Here is a 19031-nt window from a genome sequence, read left to right as displayed (position 1 = left end):
CTCAGGAGAGAAGAAGAGAAGAGTCCAATCTGAGAAGAGTTTTAGCACCCGAACCCTCCAGGAAGAAGACTCCGTGAGAGACCCACTCAGAGATGGTGGCAACAGGTTAAGACTGATATGGAGAGGCTTGGAGCGAGAGAAAAAGATGCTGAGGAGCGAACTACGTAGAGACAGTTTGTTGGTGCGGCCAAATATCAACTTAGATATAGATGGTCCTGGGAGTAAATAGGAGTAAGTAAGTAAGAATATTTTGATACCAGTCGAAACACTGATGAAGATTTCTGTAGAATTTTCTAATGAAACATGGATTGTTGAACGAGACTTGAATCTTTTGTTACAGATAAATGCCTGCATAGTACTATGATCTTCACTCACTTCTCAATTGAAACAAAAATCCAGCTCGCATAGTACTTTACTATTGTAGACCTTGAAGACCTACTAGGTGAACAGACAAGAATTTTACTGTGATATTCAATCACTTGTCAATTGAATAAAAAATCCCGTTTGCATAGTATTCAGCTATTGTAGACCCACTATACATGGATTCTACTGTGATCTTGGACTTACTTGTCTAATGAAACAAAATACAGTTTGCATAGTACTAAACTATTGTAGACCTACAAAGTGAACCGGCATGAATTTTACTGTGATATTCATTCACTTGTCAGTTGAAAAAAAATCAAGTTTGAACCGATGATTCACATTGAATCACTTGTGAATGTCTTTAGATTGTTAAAGAGCATTTGACATAAAAACATTACTGCACTGAAAGTTGCTTTATTGATTGGATAAACAATTACAATAACGGAATGAAAAAACAGGCGCTAGCCCAAAACATCTTCTGTTCCTAAATTTTGTCCAATAAAATGTTCAAAGTAGGGTTAAGATCACACCATAAAAATTTTCACTTCAAAAATAAATAACTAGAATACGCTATTTTTCGTAAAAAATCAATTAAAAAGACTTTCATATACTATTGAAACTATTTATTTGTTACAGCTACTATGCCAAGTACTGAATAGAATTAGCTCGATTACGGGATGCTTTCAGTACGTTGTCGACATGGAAATTGCCGAATTGGAGTCTGTCGATCACTTTCCCATTCTGACAGCAGTTATCGGCATTCTTCTAGCTTTGCTACAGGACGAACTGGGGCCAGGTATAGTGAGATTCACTTGAAATTGTCAGCATTTATGTATCTAGCTATTCATTTGAGCAACCATAGCTGAATGCAAAATTTATTCAACTATTTGTCTTCCATAATACATAAAAGATGAAAGAATGAATTTTGAGGAATCATCTGTTTATTACTGTCTCTACAGAATTGCACCCTGAAAACAAAATAGGCAAAACTTAACAGATAAAAATACATTTTCAACAGATTGATTATAAAACTAGAAACTCAAATTTTAAGATGAGGTTTTTTAACCTCTCACAAGAATATGGATTTTTCCCGTCATTTCGTTCTTGGTTGAAATTCTGACTAACCATGAGAAAAGATCTCTAAAAAATGCATACTTCTTGAGACATAGGTTATCTCCTGGATATGCGCGATTGTTTAAAAGACAAACAACTCGAAAATTTTGTAACAAAAATATTCTTATATTCGTGATCAGAACCCAGTTAAAAATAGCCTTCATATAAAATCGAAATTAATAAAATAAGTTTCAATTAATATTAACTGTAAATTAAATTTATGTTTTACATAAAAACAAAGGTAACGACTGATCGGTAAAATTGATAAATCACATCAACGAAATTTATAAATCAATTAATCGATAGAAATAAAGAAAAAACTGCTACGATAAGTGATGTAAATTCGCATAAATTTGAACTTTCTGAGAAGTTTAGTGCAACATTTCTTCAGTTTATTCTTTTATATGATTTTAATTGAAATTTTCAGGTGATTACGATGAAGAAAGCTCGCTTCTGGACAGCAGTCAGCGACTGGGCACAGTTTCGAGAGCACTGCTATCAGAGCCCAGCTTCCAGATGTCATCGCTGCAGTTTGTGCTGGGGCAGCAGCTGCCCAGTTCATCCACATCCAAATTAAAATCGTCTTTGTCATCTTCTCGTCCCAAAACCTTCTCTTTCGCCTCCTGTGAGTGATGCCTACCACTCAAATCAATCAATCAATCTCTTATTGTCAAAAAACATAATAATTTTACAAACAACGTAAATTACAATAGCCTATTCAACTGATTACGCGACAGTTAAAATAATACAATATATATTAGCAAACACTAAGACGCATAACAACATTAACAAAATATCTCAGTAAACTTTGGACTTATACACAAAACTCTCCCACAGAATACTGGCACTTTTCCAGTAGCAAATCCCTCGAGTGAGTCTTGAATCGTGGAACATTCATCGTTCCTTATATCCTTATACACCTTCAACAAGGGTAATTAGAATACAGAATATTCGAATTATCTTGCTTTCACTTTATTGTAAATGTGTGAATTAGATGTTCTATAACTGTGTCCCTGGTATGGGACTGATGGCTTTTTCTTTGTCATTATTCCTGAACTGCCATTATTTTTCGAAGAAGTAACGCCTATTTGCACTGATCATTTATTTGAATTATACAGAAATATGATGATTTCCCTATTAATCACAAGTAATTTTCATCGTCATTCTCTTCCATAATAGCAAAAGGTTAAGCGTTGTCAGCTCAAATAATGAATAAAACAATTATTGTCAACTACCATTTCTAATTTTCCATACATACATTGCATAATATACATAAGCTAATGTAATATACTTTATAAACATTAATAAAGTCCAACATGAAAGTCTAACTAAATTAATCTTTGGTTGTTCTTTTTTGTAACTTTCACAAGAATACATTCTCAACTACGCGTTCTTGAGATCCTATTATGTTTTGCCTGTTTTGAAAACTCAAATATCCAATCATATAAATGATTATATGGATTTATACTCTACTGTTAGATGTCTAAATCATATCTGCATCCTGTTACAATAGAATAGAATGGAATTTGTATTTGCATTAGGATCAATATAAATAAATTGCTTCAATAATAAATTATTTTAATTCAAAGGTCCAAGTTTATTCATCTAATTACCTAATAATAGTTCCTAAATATCTACGAGGTATAACCATTGATAGAGTAATGATACTGTTCAATTCTGTTTAATACTGATACTTACGTATCAGTTGTCTGTGATATTGCTTGGATAGTAAGGCTAGAATATATATATATATATATATATATATAATATATATATATATAATATATATATATATATATATATATATGTCAAAGGCGATTCTTTGTAACATAGTTTTATATTCCAGTTTAAATTGAGAATTTCAAAATCTCCTTTCATATGACAAAATTATTTATATTTATAAATGTATTTTCATTCTATTGTAGATCCCAATGATATCACGTACATGGAATTGGAACAAGTAAGAGAGATGATTGCTCACTTGACATGGTGTCAGAACAAACTTTCTTTAGCCAAAGAGGAGGATGAAGATACTCTCTGCTCCATCTGCTATGCTTATCCAACTACTGCTACCTTTCATCCTTGCGAACATGTATCTTGCAGGTATTTCGATATATATATGACAATAACAATAATATTCATGTTTTTTTTAATGAAACAAAGAATTTAGGAACTTATAAATAAGAACTTATAAGAATTTAAGAATCTATAAACATTGGGTCATATGAATAAAAACAGAGCATATGCTCATGAGCATGAGCATAAGGTTTTGCTCATGAGGTAGAAGCATAAGCATTTCCTCATTATTATAATATGAATAAGCTTTACCTTATACGTTACCTTATGCTCCTGAACTCTAGAGCAAATGCTCACTTATTTTAAAGATTTTTCATCAGCTGATTCGCCTTTGTGGCCTTACTTTGTTTTTATAGCTCACGTAAGCGCTAAATATGCAAGTATAGACACCGCTTATATTTGGCCGTCTGCTCTGTTATCTCTATCCATGAATTGAGTTTTAGGTTAGTTGAGTTCTGAATTTTGAAATAATAGCGTGGAAAAATGTCATATCTATAATAATCTTCAACATAATCTTATAATCTCAATTGCCTTATTATAATCGTCTACACACTCATCTTCTTAAATGCCTATTTCCTATTCCGTGATGGCTATCTTTATATCGGAAGTTATATTTTGTATCTATTCCTTTGTAGGAATAATGGTGATATTATATCATGGTTGAATCTAAAAAGAGTTTTATAGTTCTCAACTATTGGTTGTGATCGTACCTGGTATCCTGGTATAGTTTCCTCTTACTCACACAAATTAGTTGAGCCATTTTACTACGAGCAAAAGGCGAAAACCTGCTCCAGACTAGACTCACCTTTTTTTAAGCATTTGCTTCAAAAGTTAAGCAAATGTTCTAGTTTATTCATACAATTTTGAGCAAATGCTCAAACTATTTTCTTATGAGCATGAGCAAAAGTTTTGCTCACGTTTATTCATAGAAAATGAAGCATATGCTCCATATTTTAGAAGTATAAGCAAATGCTTAACTTTATTCATATGACCCATTGTATCTTAATATTCTCATTGTAGAGAGTTGTAATAAAACCTGGTTTACACTTTAGTCATGCACATCACTTGAAGAAATTTTAATTGCATTTTATTAGTCTTAACTCAGCCTTAATCGATGATACAGTTTCCAATCTTTTATCTATGAAATGAGAAATTCAGTGACAAAATTTATTTGTATTACTAAATTGCAATTTTTTAAATTTTTTGTTGTATTTTCTTGCAGCTTAGATGCTTTCATATGATTGCATTTTGAATATATTTGAATATTAATACTACCTTATATTGTATTATTTGCAATTAAATGAATAACTCAGAATAGTATAATCTCAGTAGTTGCAGATCATTTATCCTTTGTAGAATATTTGAGGTAATCAGAGCGAATGACGGATGAATTAATGTGCAAGTATCTATATTTTTGAATGTCAATAATTATACGTGAATTATTTTTCTTCTCTAACTATTGATTCATCTTCTATTACAGACTCTGCATCAAACATCATCTAATGAACAACAAAGATTGCTTTTTCTGCAAAACGATCATCAAAAAAGTTACAATGGCTGATGGAACTGTACTATTCAATTCTGAGGAACCCTGTGACACTGCTGGATGTCCGTCTGATCTGACTGATGAGAGCTAAGGCTATTACAGCTGAAAACTCTCAAAAGATTCGTCAAGAAAAAAGCTAAGATACCAAAAGTTGACAGTCTAGTGTCCTGTTTAGTGAGAAATTGTAAAAATCTAGTTGTAAGATATCAACTACAGCAATATTAATCGGCTTTTCAAGGAATATTTATTTTTTTATTGAAATCGACAAAAATTTGCTACATGGAATAGATTAAATTGTTATGTTGAACATACAATGCTCAATTATATCTGATTTTATATATTGTTGATCCTTATATTTTTATTATATAACTTCGGTTGCACAGACGTTAATCATTGTTGAACGTTGGTTAGGATTATAACTTGTAATCAGTGATCAATCTCTGATAATCGGCGATCAATCTGTAATCATAGTCGAGCAACTGACTGATGTTATTATTTCGTTGTATTGATTACTACTATCAGGATTGGTATGGCGTGCTTATCAGTCTTCATTACACAAAAATAGTATGTAGGCCTATCTCTCGAATAAAATTGGAAGGTAAACTCATACTAAAACATTCTCATAACTCTGATCAAGTTCTATTATTCATTCTGATACTCGATGACTGTGACTGGTAGCCTACTCTCTTGAAGAATATGCATGTTTATTTATTTATTTATTCATTCAGTCATTTATTCATCTATTTCCACAATCACAAGATCAAATTAGTGATTGGGAGAGAATCAACAGGATAAACCCAAAACTTTTTCTCTCCCTAATTTTGATCAAAATAGTTCAAAAGAGGTTATGTACACACTTCTTATAATGATCACAGAAATTAATAATTGTCCAAATATACATTATACTAAAAAAATTATGTGGGTTAATCAGATGGTGAAACGATGAATTGTTACACTTGAAATGCATTAATAAATAAGAAAATAGACTATTAAAGAACTTGATAAATTTTAAGTCAAAAATCACAAAAACATTCACTAGCGAATGATATAGGTTATCATTCTTTTTGTCATTGTGCTAATGGGAGCTGCTTTATTTATTCTTGGTTCCGTTTAATGGCCGGGACACACATATCCGCACCGAGCCCGCGCCGCGGCACGACCGTGTGACGGACATATTACGGCGAGTGAGAAAACAAATGTTTTCAAACGTGTAGGGACACATACTACCGCACCGCATCAGCACCGTCACCGTGTTTGTTGCCCGAGCCGTGCCCGCGCCGTCACCGACTAGTTCAGTCTACTTTTTGTAGGAGACGGTGCGGGCTCGTTTAACATAGAGAGTGAAAAACTTATTGAAGAGTTAGAGAATTTTCCAGTTTTTTACGATCAAAGTGATGAGAAATATGGTTGAACGGAAAATAAGTTAAACCAAAAGTAAAAGTATAACCAAATAATAAGTCAAGCCAAAGATATGATAGACATTATATGATAAATTATGAAATAAACAACAAAAAGTAAAAAAAAGGAACCCGTGACAGTGTCTTAAATTTTTAATTTAAAACTAATTACGTTTAGATACATATAAGGCAGAAGATAACAATTTTATTGCTGGTATATATATTTCCGATTTATGACTGATTGTGGTATTGTTATGCACCGAAATATATACCAGTACTATGATTCTCATCGTCTACAGGTAATTAGTTTAAAAATGAAAAATATAAATTTAAATCGGATGTAACAAGCTTTAATAGTGTTATATTATTAACAATAGTTTAACACATTCAGAAATCAGACCACAGAAGCACTACAGAACTGTCTCAGTGTCTCACTGCTGCTGCTCGGCTGTCGCACGGATATGTGTGTTCTACCACCATCACCGTGTCGCGGGCATAGCTCTGCCGTACCTCGGCACGGGCTCGGTGCGGTTATATGTGTCCCGACCTTTAACCTTAGTATCGGTCTCCTCATATTAAAAGTGAAATTTTCTATTAGAATTCAAAAATGCTGGTATGAACAAAGCTTCAGATTGGAGGTTTTGAGCTCTGTAAATGATGAGGTAGAGGGGTGCACTTTGAATAGTTGCCTGATCATCTTCCTTGGCGCAGCTTTGTGATTATACGATCTAATAATTTATCTGAAATTATTATGATACAATACTTTTTCTATAAAAGTAATAGAAAACAAAACGATTTCTTATTGAGTTGATATGCATTAAATATGCTTGAATGATTTGGAAAATAGATCAGGCTTTTTAAAAAATCTTGTGTTGAATTTCTTGATCCATCACAAACTGCTGTAAGTTTCATCAAGTTTTAACGCTGAATGTCGACTTGCAGACTAAAGTAATTATTGTGAAAAATATGAAATATTTTTACTTACTGACTGGAGCATGCTTTTGAATCACATGGGATTCATTGTCAAAAGTTGCACAGAAGCCTCTTAAAATCAATCTTGATTAAATGCCATGAGAACCAATCAGAGAATGCATTCTTAAAAAGGAGGTTTCTATGATTGGTTCTCGTGGAATTGGATCAAGGTTGAAATTCAACAGGCTATCGTGCAACCGAGTCATTTTAATTTTTAAAAACGTTGATTTATCCTTTTGTATTCTCCTATTCCATTACTATCAATGAACTCGACTAAATTTTTCTCAATAGAGAAAATTCTTATGAAAAATTTTCTGTACTTAAATCTAGTTCAATACTGTTAGTAAAATACTATTGTCGATTCAATTTACTGCATTCAGATTTGGTTTTACGGTATTTTATACTCGATCTTATTGGTTTGAATTTGAACGACAATATTATTATTAATCTACTGATTAGTATAAACGTGATTCGGCTGTTGTGCTACTCTCATTCTAGCTTATTGCCTGAAATATAATGTAGCTAATATATTCTTTGCTATTCGCCATTATATCATCTACTACAATACACTTATATTCCACTTTGAAGAAATATTTCATTCATGTTATCACAAAAATTTCATAATGTTATTATTATAAGTTTTTGAATTGGAAATTGAAAATTCAATTTTCATACTTTGTATTTTTTCATTTCCTTCAGCGAATAAGATGCTTCAACGAAGTAATGTAAATTATTTTTTTCTTAACTGCAGACTTTTTATTTGATTTACTTCTCGATACCATCAAATTACAGGTTGATTTGCTATTAAACTTGAATTTCCCATATTATGTGAAGTTGATTTGATTTTAATGTTTTGGTTGATTGAATTGGTGAGTTTACTCATCTTATAGGCACGCACTTTTTTTAAGGCTCTACATTGTTTTTGACAGCTTAAATGTGTTGGGCTGAAATTGTGATACTAATAATATTATTGAATTTTAATATTAAGTTATTAAGACTAATAAAAGCGCTTGATAAATTAAACTTGTTTGTCTTGTTTTTTGGTTACCTCCTTCGAAAAGTGTAGCTGTGAACTAGTTCATGATAAGGCTGTTGGCATGTCTTAGGTTTAGATAATTTACTTCTATTATTCATTTCTACATAAGGAAAGCAACTATTCACGGATAATTTAATCAGTTTATTATTATTGAAACTATATTAGCTAACATCTACGATGATCAAAACTTACTAATGTAATGAATGAATCATCGATAGTAAATTCATAAATCTTTCAAGAATTTGTAATAAATTTTGACAGTGGTAATCTTCCTAAAACTTGCATTACTTGTAAGTTAATTTATTAATTATCTTATATGAAGTTCTCTATATTAAATCAATGTGGAAATGGTTTAAGACTGAAGAAATTGAGCTTTTACCATAATGCATTTTTATATTATCTTTTACAGAATATCATAGTTTTTACAAAATAAATACAATACAGTACTCTATAACGTTCCCATTCAGTTGTTTCAATTAATAGGTAATTAAGATTACAACTTGATTTCTTGCTCGAAATAATAATTATTGCTAATACAATAAATTACAGTCCCCTACTATGAAAAACTATTTTGGATCCGCTTTGTCGAAGACGTCAGGTAATCTTTTCCACCAGCGAAGAATGCGGGAATGGGACTGTATTAACATTTTTCTTCTCCCTCTTAAATATTTTATTACAGTAATTACTCTTTATTAACTGTGCAACTTGAAACTATCAACATGGCTGCATTTTTATTGTGAGCATATCAGTTGATTGATACAAGAAACATTCTTTATTATAACATTGAAACCAAAACTTGAAATTATTCAAGAAAATATTGGGATATTGGAAGTTATTTCCACAGTAATTTGACTGTCCACAACGTTAGAGTTTAAAAAAAACTATTAGCTTCTCAACAAGTATTACGGTAATTTACTATTTTCAGAGACTTCAACGTCTGAATGCATATTTTCAAGCAATGGGGAAGACATTATATTTTAAGTACTTAGTATTCAAATAATATAATAGAGTACAATATGACTAGATTAGGAAGAAAGCTTTCAATCTTATAATATATTTAAATCTAAGCATCAATATAATCTTCTACAAATAGAGAAGGTTCATGAGATCAAAACAAAAACAAATAAGCCTAAATGAATTAATAGATTTTTATGAAAATTTGATATTGCCAATATCAAGGCAGAATGAGAGAATACATTTTCCAGATTCCAATAAAAACAAACTATTTATTTACCTCATTTTTATATATTCTAGAGAATGGAGTAGAATGAATACAATAAAAAAATTATTTATGAAATTTATGTGAAAATCATATACTTACAAAACATTATTAGTGAGAATAATTTTATGATTTTTTTAAAATATTAATTCATTCCAGTAATGTAATAAAGCTCACGGGTATTGATTGTTTAATGCTACTTCGATTCTTCAATATTCTATAACAAGTACTTCTCAACAAAGTAACTTTTCTCTTAAACGAATTGGTTCAACAATTTCTGCTCTCCAAGACAGAAAGAAACATGTTCCATCACACTCAATTTGAACTTAGACTTATTTTCAATAAACATTAATTGAATAGTTGTATATGCAACATAATCACTAATACTGGAGTATCATTGAAAATAATATAATAATATATCTAAGGTATTATTATAATTTATTCAACAATTATTAGAATGCCACCATTTTCAAAATTATCAGTCATTAATGATATGACCCAGTCAGGCCAAAGAATGAATCGATATTAGCTCAAACAATCATTTCATACACTCATATCAATTTGATTTTTTTCTATTTGATGTCCAACTATTCAAAATAGTTGGAATTTCAAGATTTCTCAGAATAGACTTGGAAAATCGGTGAATGATGTATTCTTTTTCCCCCAAAAACTGATCATTTTCAATAATCTTCTTCCAAGAAATATTCTTACAATTGATGACCATAATCATCAATAATTGAAGATAATCATTAATCAAAAATAGTCGAAAATATATTACCGTGATAAACTTAAGGAGTTAATTATCAAAAATCAATTCAAGAAAAACAAATCAAGACATCTTTTATGAGTAAAACCATTTCGAGGTTTCTATTGAGCTTCACTTTTAATGAAGAGAACTGAATATCATTGTTTTTCTGATTAAATATATAGGCTAATCTCGACAAATAATAATTATAAAATTATTTTGCATCAAGTTATTAATGAATTTCAACAAATTAAGGATGAATTAAGCAAAACATATTTCATTAATCAAAACAAGAAGGAACCATTCTCAGGTTTCAATGAAAAAAGAATCACTTTGTCTATGATTCACTTAGGATGGGAAATAACATCTTTACAAAAAATATTCTTAAAGGCATGATAACATTTTAACTTTTACTTAATTTTAAAAAATCAGGGCATCCATCAAGAAGGAACCATTCTCAATTTCGATGAAGAGCAGTAGATCAATGACTTGATAAGGGTGGAATCATACAAGAAGATCTCAATAGAATATTAACATTATGAACAGCAAGATCTGATGTGTTATTGTAAGTTGGCCGCCGCACCGGCGGAAAGTGGAAAGTGGCTGCTTTCTGGGAGAGAGGGCCTAACGCCTCCGCCGTCCCAGTCCGGTCCAGAGCAGCGACGGGTCATAGCGGTTGGTGCCGCGTAGTGAGACGGGCTCGGGCGACTCGACGAAGTTGCGGATCTTGTAAGACGGCCGATGATTGCGCAGGGCGTGCAGATAAGCGGCAGTCGCCGACGGCCTGAAGTGTCGCTCCTTCTCCACGGCGCTCGCTGCACAAAACAAAATTGAAAATGAATTATTCATCGGGCCGGAACAAAATTCGCGCTACTCGTTTCACGCGTGTTTTATCACCAGCCGCCCACTCGCGTCTTCTGCCTTCAACTTCACTTGCAAATTTCATTTCTATTCTTTTTCTCACCTGCTCCGGCATGCATCACCTGCACCACGCAGTAACTTACGTCAAGCTGGCAATTTAATAATTTCTGATTCATCCTACATATACGTCTGGGTACATCTATTTACTTTATGGATACAGATAATCTTATATAATTACTCTTATCTGATTCAACCCTCATACACATCTCATTAACCTTCATCCAGATTGATACTGATATTTTCATGATTTGCTCTGAGGTAAGGCAATTTAATAATTTCTTATTCATTTTACAGATTCGTCTATGCTCATCCATCTACTTCCCACGTGCTCACATTTCTGTAGCCTAATTTCCTTATCTGATTCAACATTCATACACACATTCCATGATCCTATTTTTCAGATTGCATGATACTTTTGTTTTAATAATTCCCTTTTCCCATTTTATCCACAAACTTCCTGAAAACTGATAAATTGTATGTACTGTATACATTGTACCACAGAAATGTTGTATTCTGTGATTGTACTCATAGATCTTTGATAGAGAATTTGAGATTTCAACCATCTAATATTTTTTATTGATTGATCGATCAGTTGATTTTTTGAATCATTGATTAAAACGAGTCTGTCAGTTCCAAACTCATTAACTCTAAATTTGCAAATTCGTTTTTATCATGCTACAGAGAAAAATATAAAAGTCAAAAAATCTTTCCCCCGATTAGAAGTAACATGACATCTTCCCCTAGATGGAACTGTACAGTAGAACCTAGCAACTAGGTATACATTAGGTATCTATTTAAACATTACTTTGCGGTTATCTCAAGGAACCCAGAAAAATCGTTGTATCAGGGGATTTCGGAATGTTCTTATATGCTCTGAGTTCAAGCAGGGCATTCAAATAATTCAATAATATTGTAAATTTTAATAATTCAGTTGTGACGAATGACGCTTTGTATGTGGTTCCAATACAGCTCTTCAATTTCCTATTTGCTCTATTTTACGAGCACCTTTCAATTCTCCTGAGGTTAGCGTGACATTTAATCTCTACAAACTCTGCTGAGTCTCATCGGACAGGTGCCTACTTGGGATAAGCTATAAGCTTATTATCATTTGTAATGGATTCAGCCTATAATTGGAATTTCTTCAAATTGAGAAACATTAACTCCTCGAATTTGTAGCTGTTTTACTTTTGAAAAATGTGTAGTGGTTCTCTCTAAATTTGAAGCTGTTCAGTTGGTTTTTATGGAAGTCAGTCCGATACGAGTCATGTAGATGTAGTCATGAGAATGCAAGCAGAGAAGCAAGAATTGCTTAAACAAGAATTACAATAATTTATCCTATTCCATGGATTCTGTTTCAAATGGGCTAGGACTAATCGCACATTGCATAATATGTCATGAGAATCTGAAAATAGAAGCTTGGAGAAAATGTTTATGCTACTGCCTCTAGTTTTTCCATTAGCTAGTTGCAAATTTTGAATGTGGTCATCGCCAATCCAGATTATTCTAGAGATATAGTATCTACACTATAGATTTGCAATGATTTAGTACAAAAAAAAACCGATCTGTATCTTGTGAAATATATGCACTGTATTTATAATATAATATCAATATAAGTGAAATATATACATAATAATGCACTAAAAACTTGATGTTCAATGAAAAAAGAAGGAAAATAGCAATTGTTGACGGAAAAAGTGCCGACAAGTTTTCTTTGAACTGAAGCGTTTTCTGAGAAAGGGCGAGACAGAATTTCACGGCTGGTTAAAACAATAATGAGATTCATGATGTAATTATTGGCGAATACGGTAATCAAATGAGGAAGTCTCTGATTCACGTGATTGAAAGAGTTTGTCTCAATCGAGAGACAATATTTCAACATTTTTCAACCACCAATCATTACTGATTAGAACATAGTAGACGTCTGGCCTTGATTGATTGAAACATTATTGCATTCGAAATCATGTGATAGCGGCAATTCTAATTAAAAAGTGATATAATATTGACAGGTTTGCTTGTTACATCATAACGGTTAGCTGATCGAACAGTAATCATTGTAACATCATACGACTATAGTCATAGGCTATAATTAATGCGTACTCAGACCATATTTCTACAGGAGTTTCACACTGATCTTTCAGTGAAAAAAAAAATATCACGCGAGTGACAAAATCCAGCTCTTCTTTAATGATTGTTTAACGATTTATGATCTCGAAAATACATTTTAAACTTATGACACTGTATTTAGGTAATGGAACATTCTATTCAAGCAAAACAATACTCTTATAATCTTCACAGTTTCTATGATAAAGCTATCTGAAGAAAGATTGCACAAATAAATAAGTGAGCATATTATTTTATTTTCCACTCATTTGATCGTCTTAATAGATAAGATTGCTGATGATTGAAAGAATAGATTGGATGAATTGCTGAAATTATTTCAACAGTCAAGTGCGATGTTATAAAGTGATTGTTTCACAAATCAAAGATAATGAAATTTTCCATGGGCTGAAGAAAAGAATTCAGATAGCTGATAGTGTAACTTTCTTTGTGCTGAAACTGGAACAAGGAAGTCATTTATGTTTTGTTTTAGGAGCTGTCGGTGTAGTGAAGACATTTGCTCTGAAACGATAATAAATGGCGCTGCTTTGTTGCTGGCAGCATCAATGTCAGAGCTCGATCAGCCATCATCAATAATATTGCAGCAGTTTTAAAGTGGGTCGCCAACGATCAGATTCGCGTCAGCCCGTCAATCCTAGTTGGTAATTGGATAGCACACACGTTGCTCTCAATAAGGCACTTTCAGGAAGGTGAAAATGAAAGTAAAAAGGATCCTAGCCAAATAGGCACCATGATCGCATGTGATTGGAGGAAGGGATGATGATAATTAAGAAATGAGTAGACAAGCAGCTAATGCTCCTAATAATACAATAATACTCTTGTAATACATATATATGCGTATCCTGTGTTTCAAATCATCGTGACGTGATTTTGATGCTCATTACTTTCAGCTGGTGGAGCTGTCCTCAGGCAGTTGCCAACTCCCTTTCAACGAGAGTAACGAGAGCAAGCCACTTTGCTATCTTGTGGTATTGTTATACAGAGTGAGTCATATGTATGGGAACCCTTCAATAAGTTGGAGACTGTTGTAGATATAATACTTTAAATTCTAGGATAAGTTATTGGCCAAATACTCCACCTTTTGACGTACAACTGAATTTCAACCCCTCTTAAGGGGGTGACTTAGGAGTTGTATCTCGAATATTTTGAATGTAAACACCTATTTTGTGGTACATAATTTAAAAGCCTTTTTAAAACAAGAAAGATGGCATCAATAAAACTGTTCTATGATACTTGTATCCAAAATTGCGGCTGACTGAAGTTTCAATTTTTACTGGAAACTTCAATCAGCCGCAATTTTTGATACAAGTATCGTAGAACATTTTTATTGATGTCATCTTTCTTGCTTCCTTGTTTTCAAAAGGCCTTTAAAATGATGTCCTTCACAATGAGTGTTTACATTAAAACTATTTGAGTTACAACCCCTCATTTCTTTAAAAACTAAAACTTCAATCACCCGCCATTTTGCATACAGATATCATAGAACAGTTTTATTAATGTCATATTTCATGTTTTAAAAAGGCCTTTAAAATGATGTACCACACAATGGGTTACTTTTAAAATATTCGAGTTGCAACCCCTAAGTCATCCCCTTATGAGGGGTTGAAATTCAGTTGTACGTCAAAAGGTGGAGTATTTGACCAATAACTTATCCTGAAAGTTAAGTATTATATCTACAACAGTCCCCAACTTATTGAAGGGTTCCCGTACATATGACTCACTCTGTATTGTGTGCTCCACTTGAATTCCGTCAACTGCTGATGATGAGATTGCTCCAACTGGAGGATACTTTCACGCAGTTAGAACATCGATAACATAAGAAACTAAGGAAACATCGATACATATCGATGGATTGATAATCTGATGGAATATAGAAATCTATAGAATATTTGTAAGATTTCTGATTGAAAGAAGGAAAGGTGCGATTCTTCGTCGGACTCCTTCCTTCATCAATTTATCCAACATAGATTGAGAGTTTTCCCCCTATTTCCCATTTTCTAGGATATTTCATAATAACTATCAGTAATAACACTCTCTTATTAGAAAATGGCATTCTTGAGGCTACAACCGTCTTATTACAGTATTTATAGAATAGAATAATTAAATAATGGGCTATCCTCATAATCTCGTACATCTTTGTGTGTTGAATTCTAGGAAAAAAAGAATTTTGGTTGAACCATACAATGTTGAAAAATTAAACTTCAATCAGTTCTAGTCCACTACAATATCATTTCAAGTTTTCTTATCAAATAGTTGAAGCAGAACACATGTTACTACAATCCTCAACGATGGTTTCATCAAGTCTCTATAATAGTCCACATCCAAGCAAAGATTTTTTCATTGCTTGGTAACAGAAATTGGGCGTCTGTCGCTTCAACAACTTTGATAAAAGTGTCTAGAAATACCATGATGCGTTCATTGTCTCTACACGTGGTGGATCTAGATGCATACTAAAGGTCAGAAGCTCCTCTAATTCAAATTCTTCCTGTTTTGTTCATGATTGGAAATAGAACGTGGCGAATCAAACATTCCTTTGTATTCTATTAACATTTTGTTTCAACTATGACGGGAAAATGAATCGCTCTTGATAATTTTCCTTATTATTCAACTCATTCAATACCTCTATAAGATTTTTTTAAGATCTAGTGTTTTTATGTAGTACTTTTCAGTCTCTGATTGAATTTTATCAAATAATGTACTTTGTTCATTTTTCAATTTCACTTTTAGAGTAGAATACCAATATAAGTGAGAAAAACCGATTTTGGTTTGTATTGATTCTGATTACGTTCTTCCTTGAATCTCAGATTTCTGTGAATACTTCAATCTTCTAGATAGAATGATGAAAACAGGAGTAGTTCAAGGATCTTGATCAAATTTTGTATGAGAGACTACTTTATATCTAGTGATATATTCTAATCATATTTCAAAAATTCTAATCATAATTCATAGTTCAAAAATTTAAAAACTGCTTTGACTTCTTTATAAGAACAAATTCTTTATCAGATTGAATTCAGAATGATTTTCATTGAAATGTATCATAACTTACTTCTTGAACAATAACTCAGCTCAAATATATATTGCTTCCACTATATTGTGACAAATGAACTGGCGTATCATTTTCCCCTCGCCGATGAAGTTAGGCTTGGGAACAGTAAGTTATGAGATTTCCATCCTCTTGAAAGTATTGAGAATGGAGCCAGTATGAGAAATAGTTGAAGTAGAGGAAGTCAGAATACTGAGAATACGCTTTCCTGTTGACATATCTGGCTCAAGATGATGAGATCTGTTCTATCTTTCATATTCAATATTTCCTTGTGAATTTCCTCTGTATATACCCTACCCTAAGTACCGTACGCGAATTTCTCCTTACACAAAGCAAGACTGATATTGAAATTCATAGTTCAATGAGTCTTGAATCTCTGTCACATCCCACGACGTTTCGTAAATGAGAATATTATGTACAGACACACCAAGACATAGACACACTACAAACGCCTTCATAATTACAAGTTTTCCCCAAGAAACCTTCAATAAAACTCACAAGCGAAAACGCTCCTTAATCCTAGAGAATCTCCATGATTCGACCCGGTTCTACAAAGAATTTAGCACATATCGGTATTACACACAGATATATATCTATATATCTCAGTTCCAATTTATTATTGATTAATTCAAAATATGCAAAAATAGATAAAATCACTAACCAATTAATGATATTTAAGAAAGCAAACCACATTGATTCAACATCGTGGTCACAATCAAATTTATCAATATATGAACTTTACAATTTTTTTGTGCTGTTATCCCTAACATATCTTATTTTATTAACCCCTTTCACGTGGTTCTGTTTGCGGTCATACAGAGATAAAGGACAGATAAATCTTGCTCGTAGACCTGCTAATAGGGTCATACGTGCACAGCCCACAGAATCACGTAACACCCTAAATTGAGGTTCAAATTTACACATATAAGTGTAGTTAAATACTAAGGATTTAAAATTTTAGTTGTCACCCTAACAAAAATTTATTATGAATGAGGATTGAATTCACCTTAATGTCTTTAAAATTTCCCTAATCTTGATTCACCTAAAAAATAAAATTCAAAGATCTGGAAGGTCTTATCGTCCCATTTTTACTTTCCTTGCCCTACTACCATAGGTAAGGAAAGTATTGCTTTCCAAAAAAAATTAAGGTACCCCAATTTTAAGTTTTCTATACGTTTCAAGGTCCCCTGAGTCCAAAAACATGATTTTTGGGTATTGGTCTGTGTGTGTGTATGTGTGTATGTGTGTGTGTGTATGTGTGTGTGTGTGTGTATGTCTGTGAACATGATAACTCCATTCCTAATTAACCGATCGACTTGAAATTTTAAACTTAAGGCCCCTATACCATGAGGACCCGACAATAAGAAATTCAATAAAATTCAATTCAAGATGGCGGAAAAAATGGCGGATAATTACTAAAAAACCATGTTTTTCACGTTTTTCTCGAAAATGGCTCTAACGATTTTCTTCAAATTTATATCATGGATAGCTATTTATAAGCCCTATCAACTAGCATAAGTCTCATTTCTGGGAAAATTTCAGGAGCTCCGTAATATTCTTGAGAAAAATGGTGGAAAATGACTAAAAAACCATGTTTTTCACGGTTTTCTCGAAAACGGCTCCAACGATTTTCTTCAAATTTATATCATGGATAGCTATTTTCAAGCCCTATCAACTGGCATAAGTTTCATTTCTGGGAAAATTTCAGGAGCTCCGTAATATTCTTGAGAAAAATGGTGGAAAATGACTAAAAAACCATGTTTTTCACGATTTTTTCAAAATAAGTTGACCGATTTTTTTCAAATTCATACTCTGTATAGTTATTTATCAGCTCTATTAACTGGCATGAGTCTCATTTTTGGGAAAATTCCATGAGCTCCGTGATATTCTTGAGAAAAATGGCGGATAATGACCAAAAACCAGGTTTTTCACGGTTTTCTCGAAAACGGCTCTAACGATTTTCTTCAAATTCAAGCCATGCTATTCATAAGTCCTATCAAATGACATGAGTTTTTTCCTTGGAAAATTGCAGGAGCTCCGTAATATTCTTGAGAAAAATGGCGGATAATTACTAAAAAACCATGTTTTTCACGATTTTTTCAAAATAAGTTGACCGATTTTTTTCAAATTCATACTCTGTATAGTTATTTATCAGCTCTATTAACTGGCATGAGTCTCCTTTCTGGGAAACTAATGGGGGGTCCACCCCATCCTTGAGAAATGGACTTTGTAACCTCCTTCTCGTGCATGAGGTAGGTAGGTAGAGCAGTTCATAAAAAGAACACATAGTCGAGATATTTCATCTGTAGAACAGCTGTTTTGACGACTTTAAAATAATGACGACTAAAAAAATCATTGAATTTCACAATTTACACAAAGGAAAAAGTACTCTGAAAACAATTATATATACACATATACAAAAGTCTGATCGTAGTTTCGAATATGAGCAAGGAAAGTTGTGTGAGTGTACCACACCAGATTT

General features: G+C 32.6%; 2 protein-coding genes across 8 annotated transcripts in view; one reads left to right on the top strand and one right to left on the bottom strand.

The window, feature by feature from the left end:
• The window catches only part of LOC111053921 (E3 ubiquitin-protein ligase RNF123), a 75889-nt gene extending 67917 nt beyond the window's left edge, over positions 1-7972 (top strand). For both annotated transcript variants that reach the window (XM_039421190.1, XM_022340861.2), the window contains exons 21-24: positions 1000-1159; positions 1904-2101; positions 3402-3579; positions 5033-7972. In XM_039421190.1, the coding sequence (XP_039277124.1) occupies positions 1000-1159; positions 1904-2101; positions 3402-3579; positions 5033-5189 (693 nt within the window). In that variant the 3' untranslated portion in view covers positions 5190-7972. The remainder of the gene's footprint in view (positions 1-999; positions 1160-1903; positions 2102-3401; positions 3580-5032) is intronic.
• A 903-nt stretch (positions 7973-8875) lies between these two features.
• LOC111053922 overlaps positions 8876-19031 on the bottom strand; it is a 46127-nt gene continuing 35971 nt past the window's right edge. For all 6 annotated transcript variants that reach the window (XM_039421198.1, XM_022340862.2, XM_022340864.2 and 3 more), the window contains exon 4: positions 8876-11282. In XM_039421198.1, coding sequence (XP_039277132.1) covers positions 11092-11282 — 191 coding nt within the window. In that variant the 3' untranslated portion in view covers positions 8876-11091. The remainder of the gene's footprint in view (positions 11283-19031) is intronic.

This window comes from Nilaparvata lugens, chromosome 2, assembly GCF_014356525.2.
Source record: "Nilaparvata lugens isolate BPH chromosome 2, ASM1435652v1, whole genome shotgun sequence".
In the NCBI taxonomy this organism is placed as follows: Eukaryota; Metazoa; Arthropoda; class Insecta; order Hemiptera; family Delphacidae; genus Nilaparvata; species Nilaparvata lugens.
The sequence above is the reverse complement of the archived record's forward strand: the minus strand, read 5'-3'. Positions and strand labels throughout refer to the sequence as shown.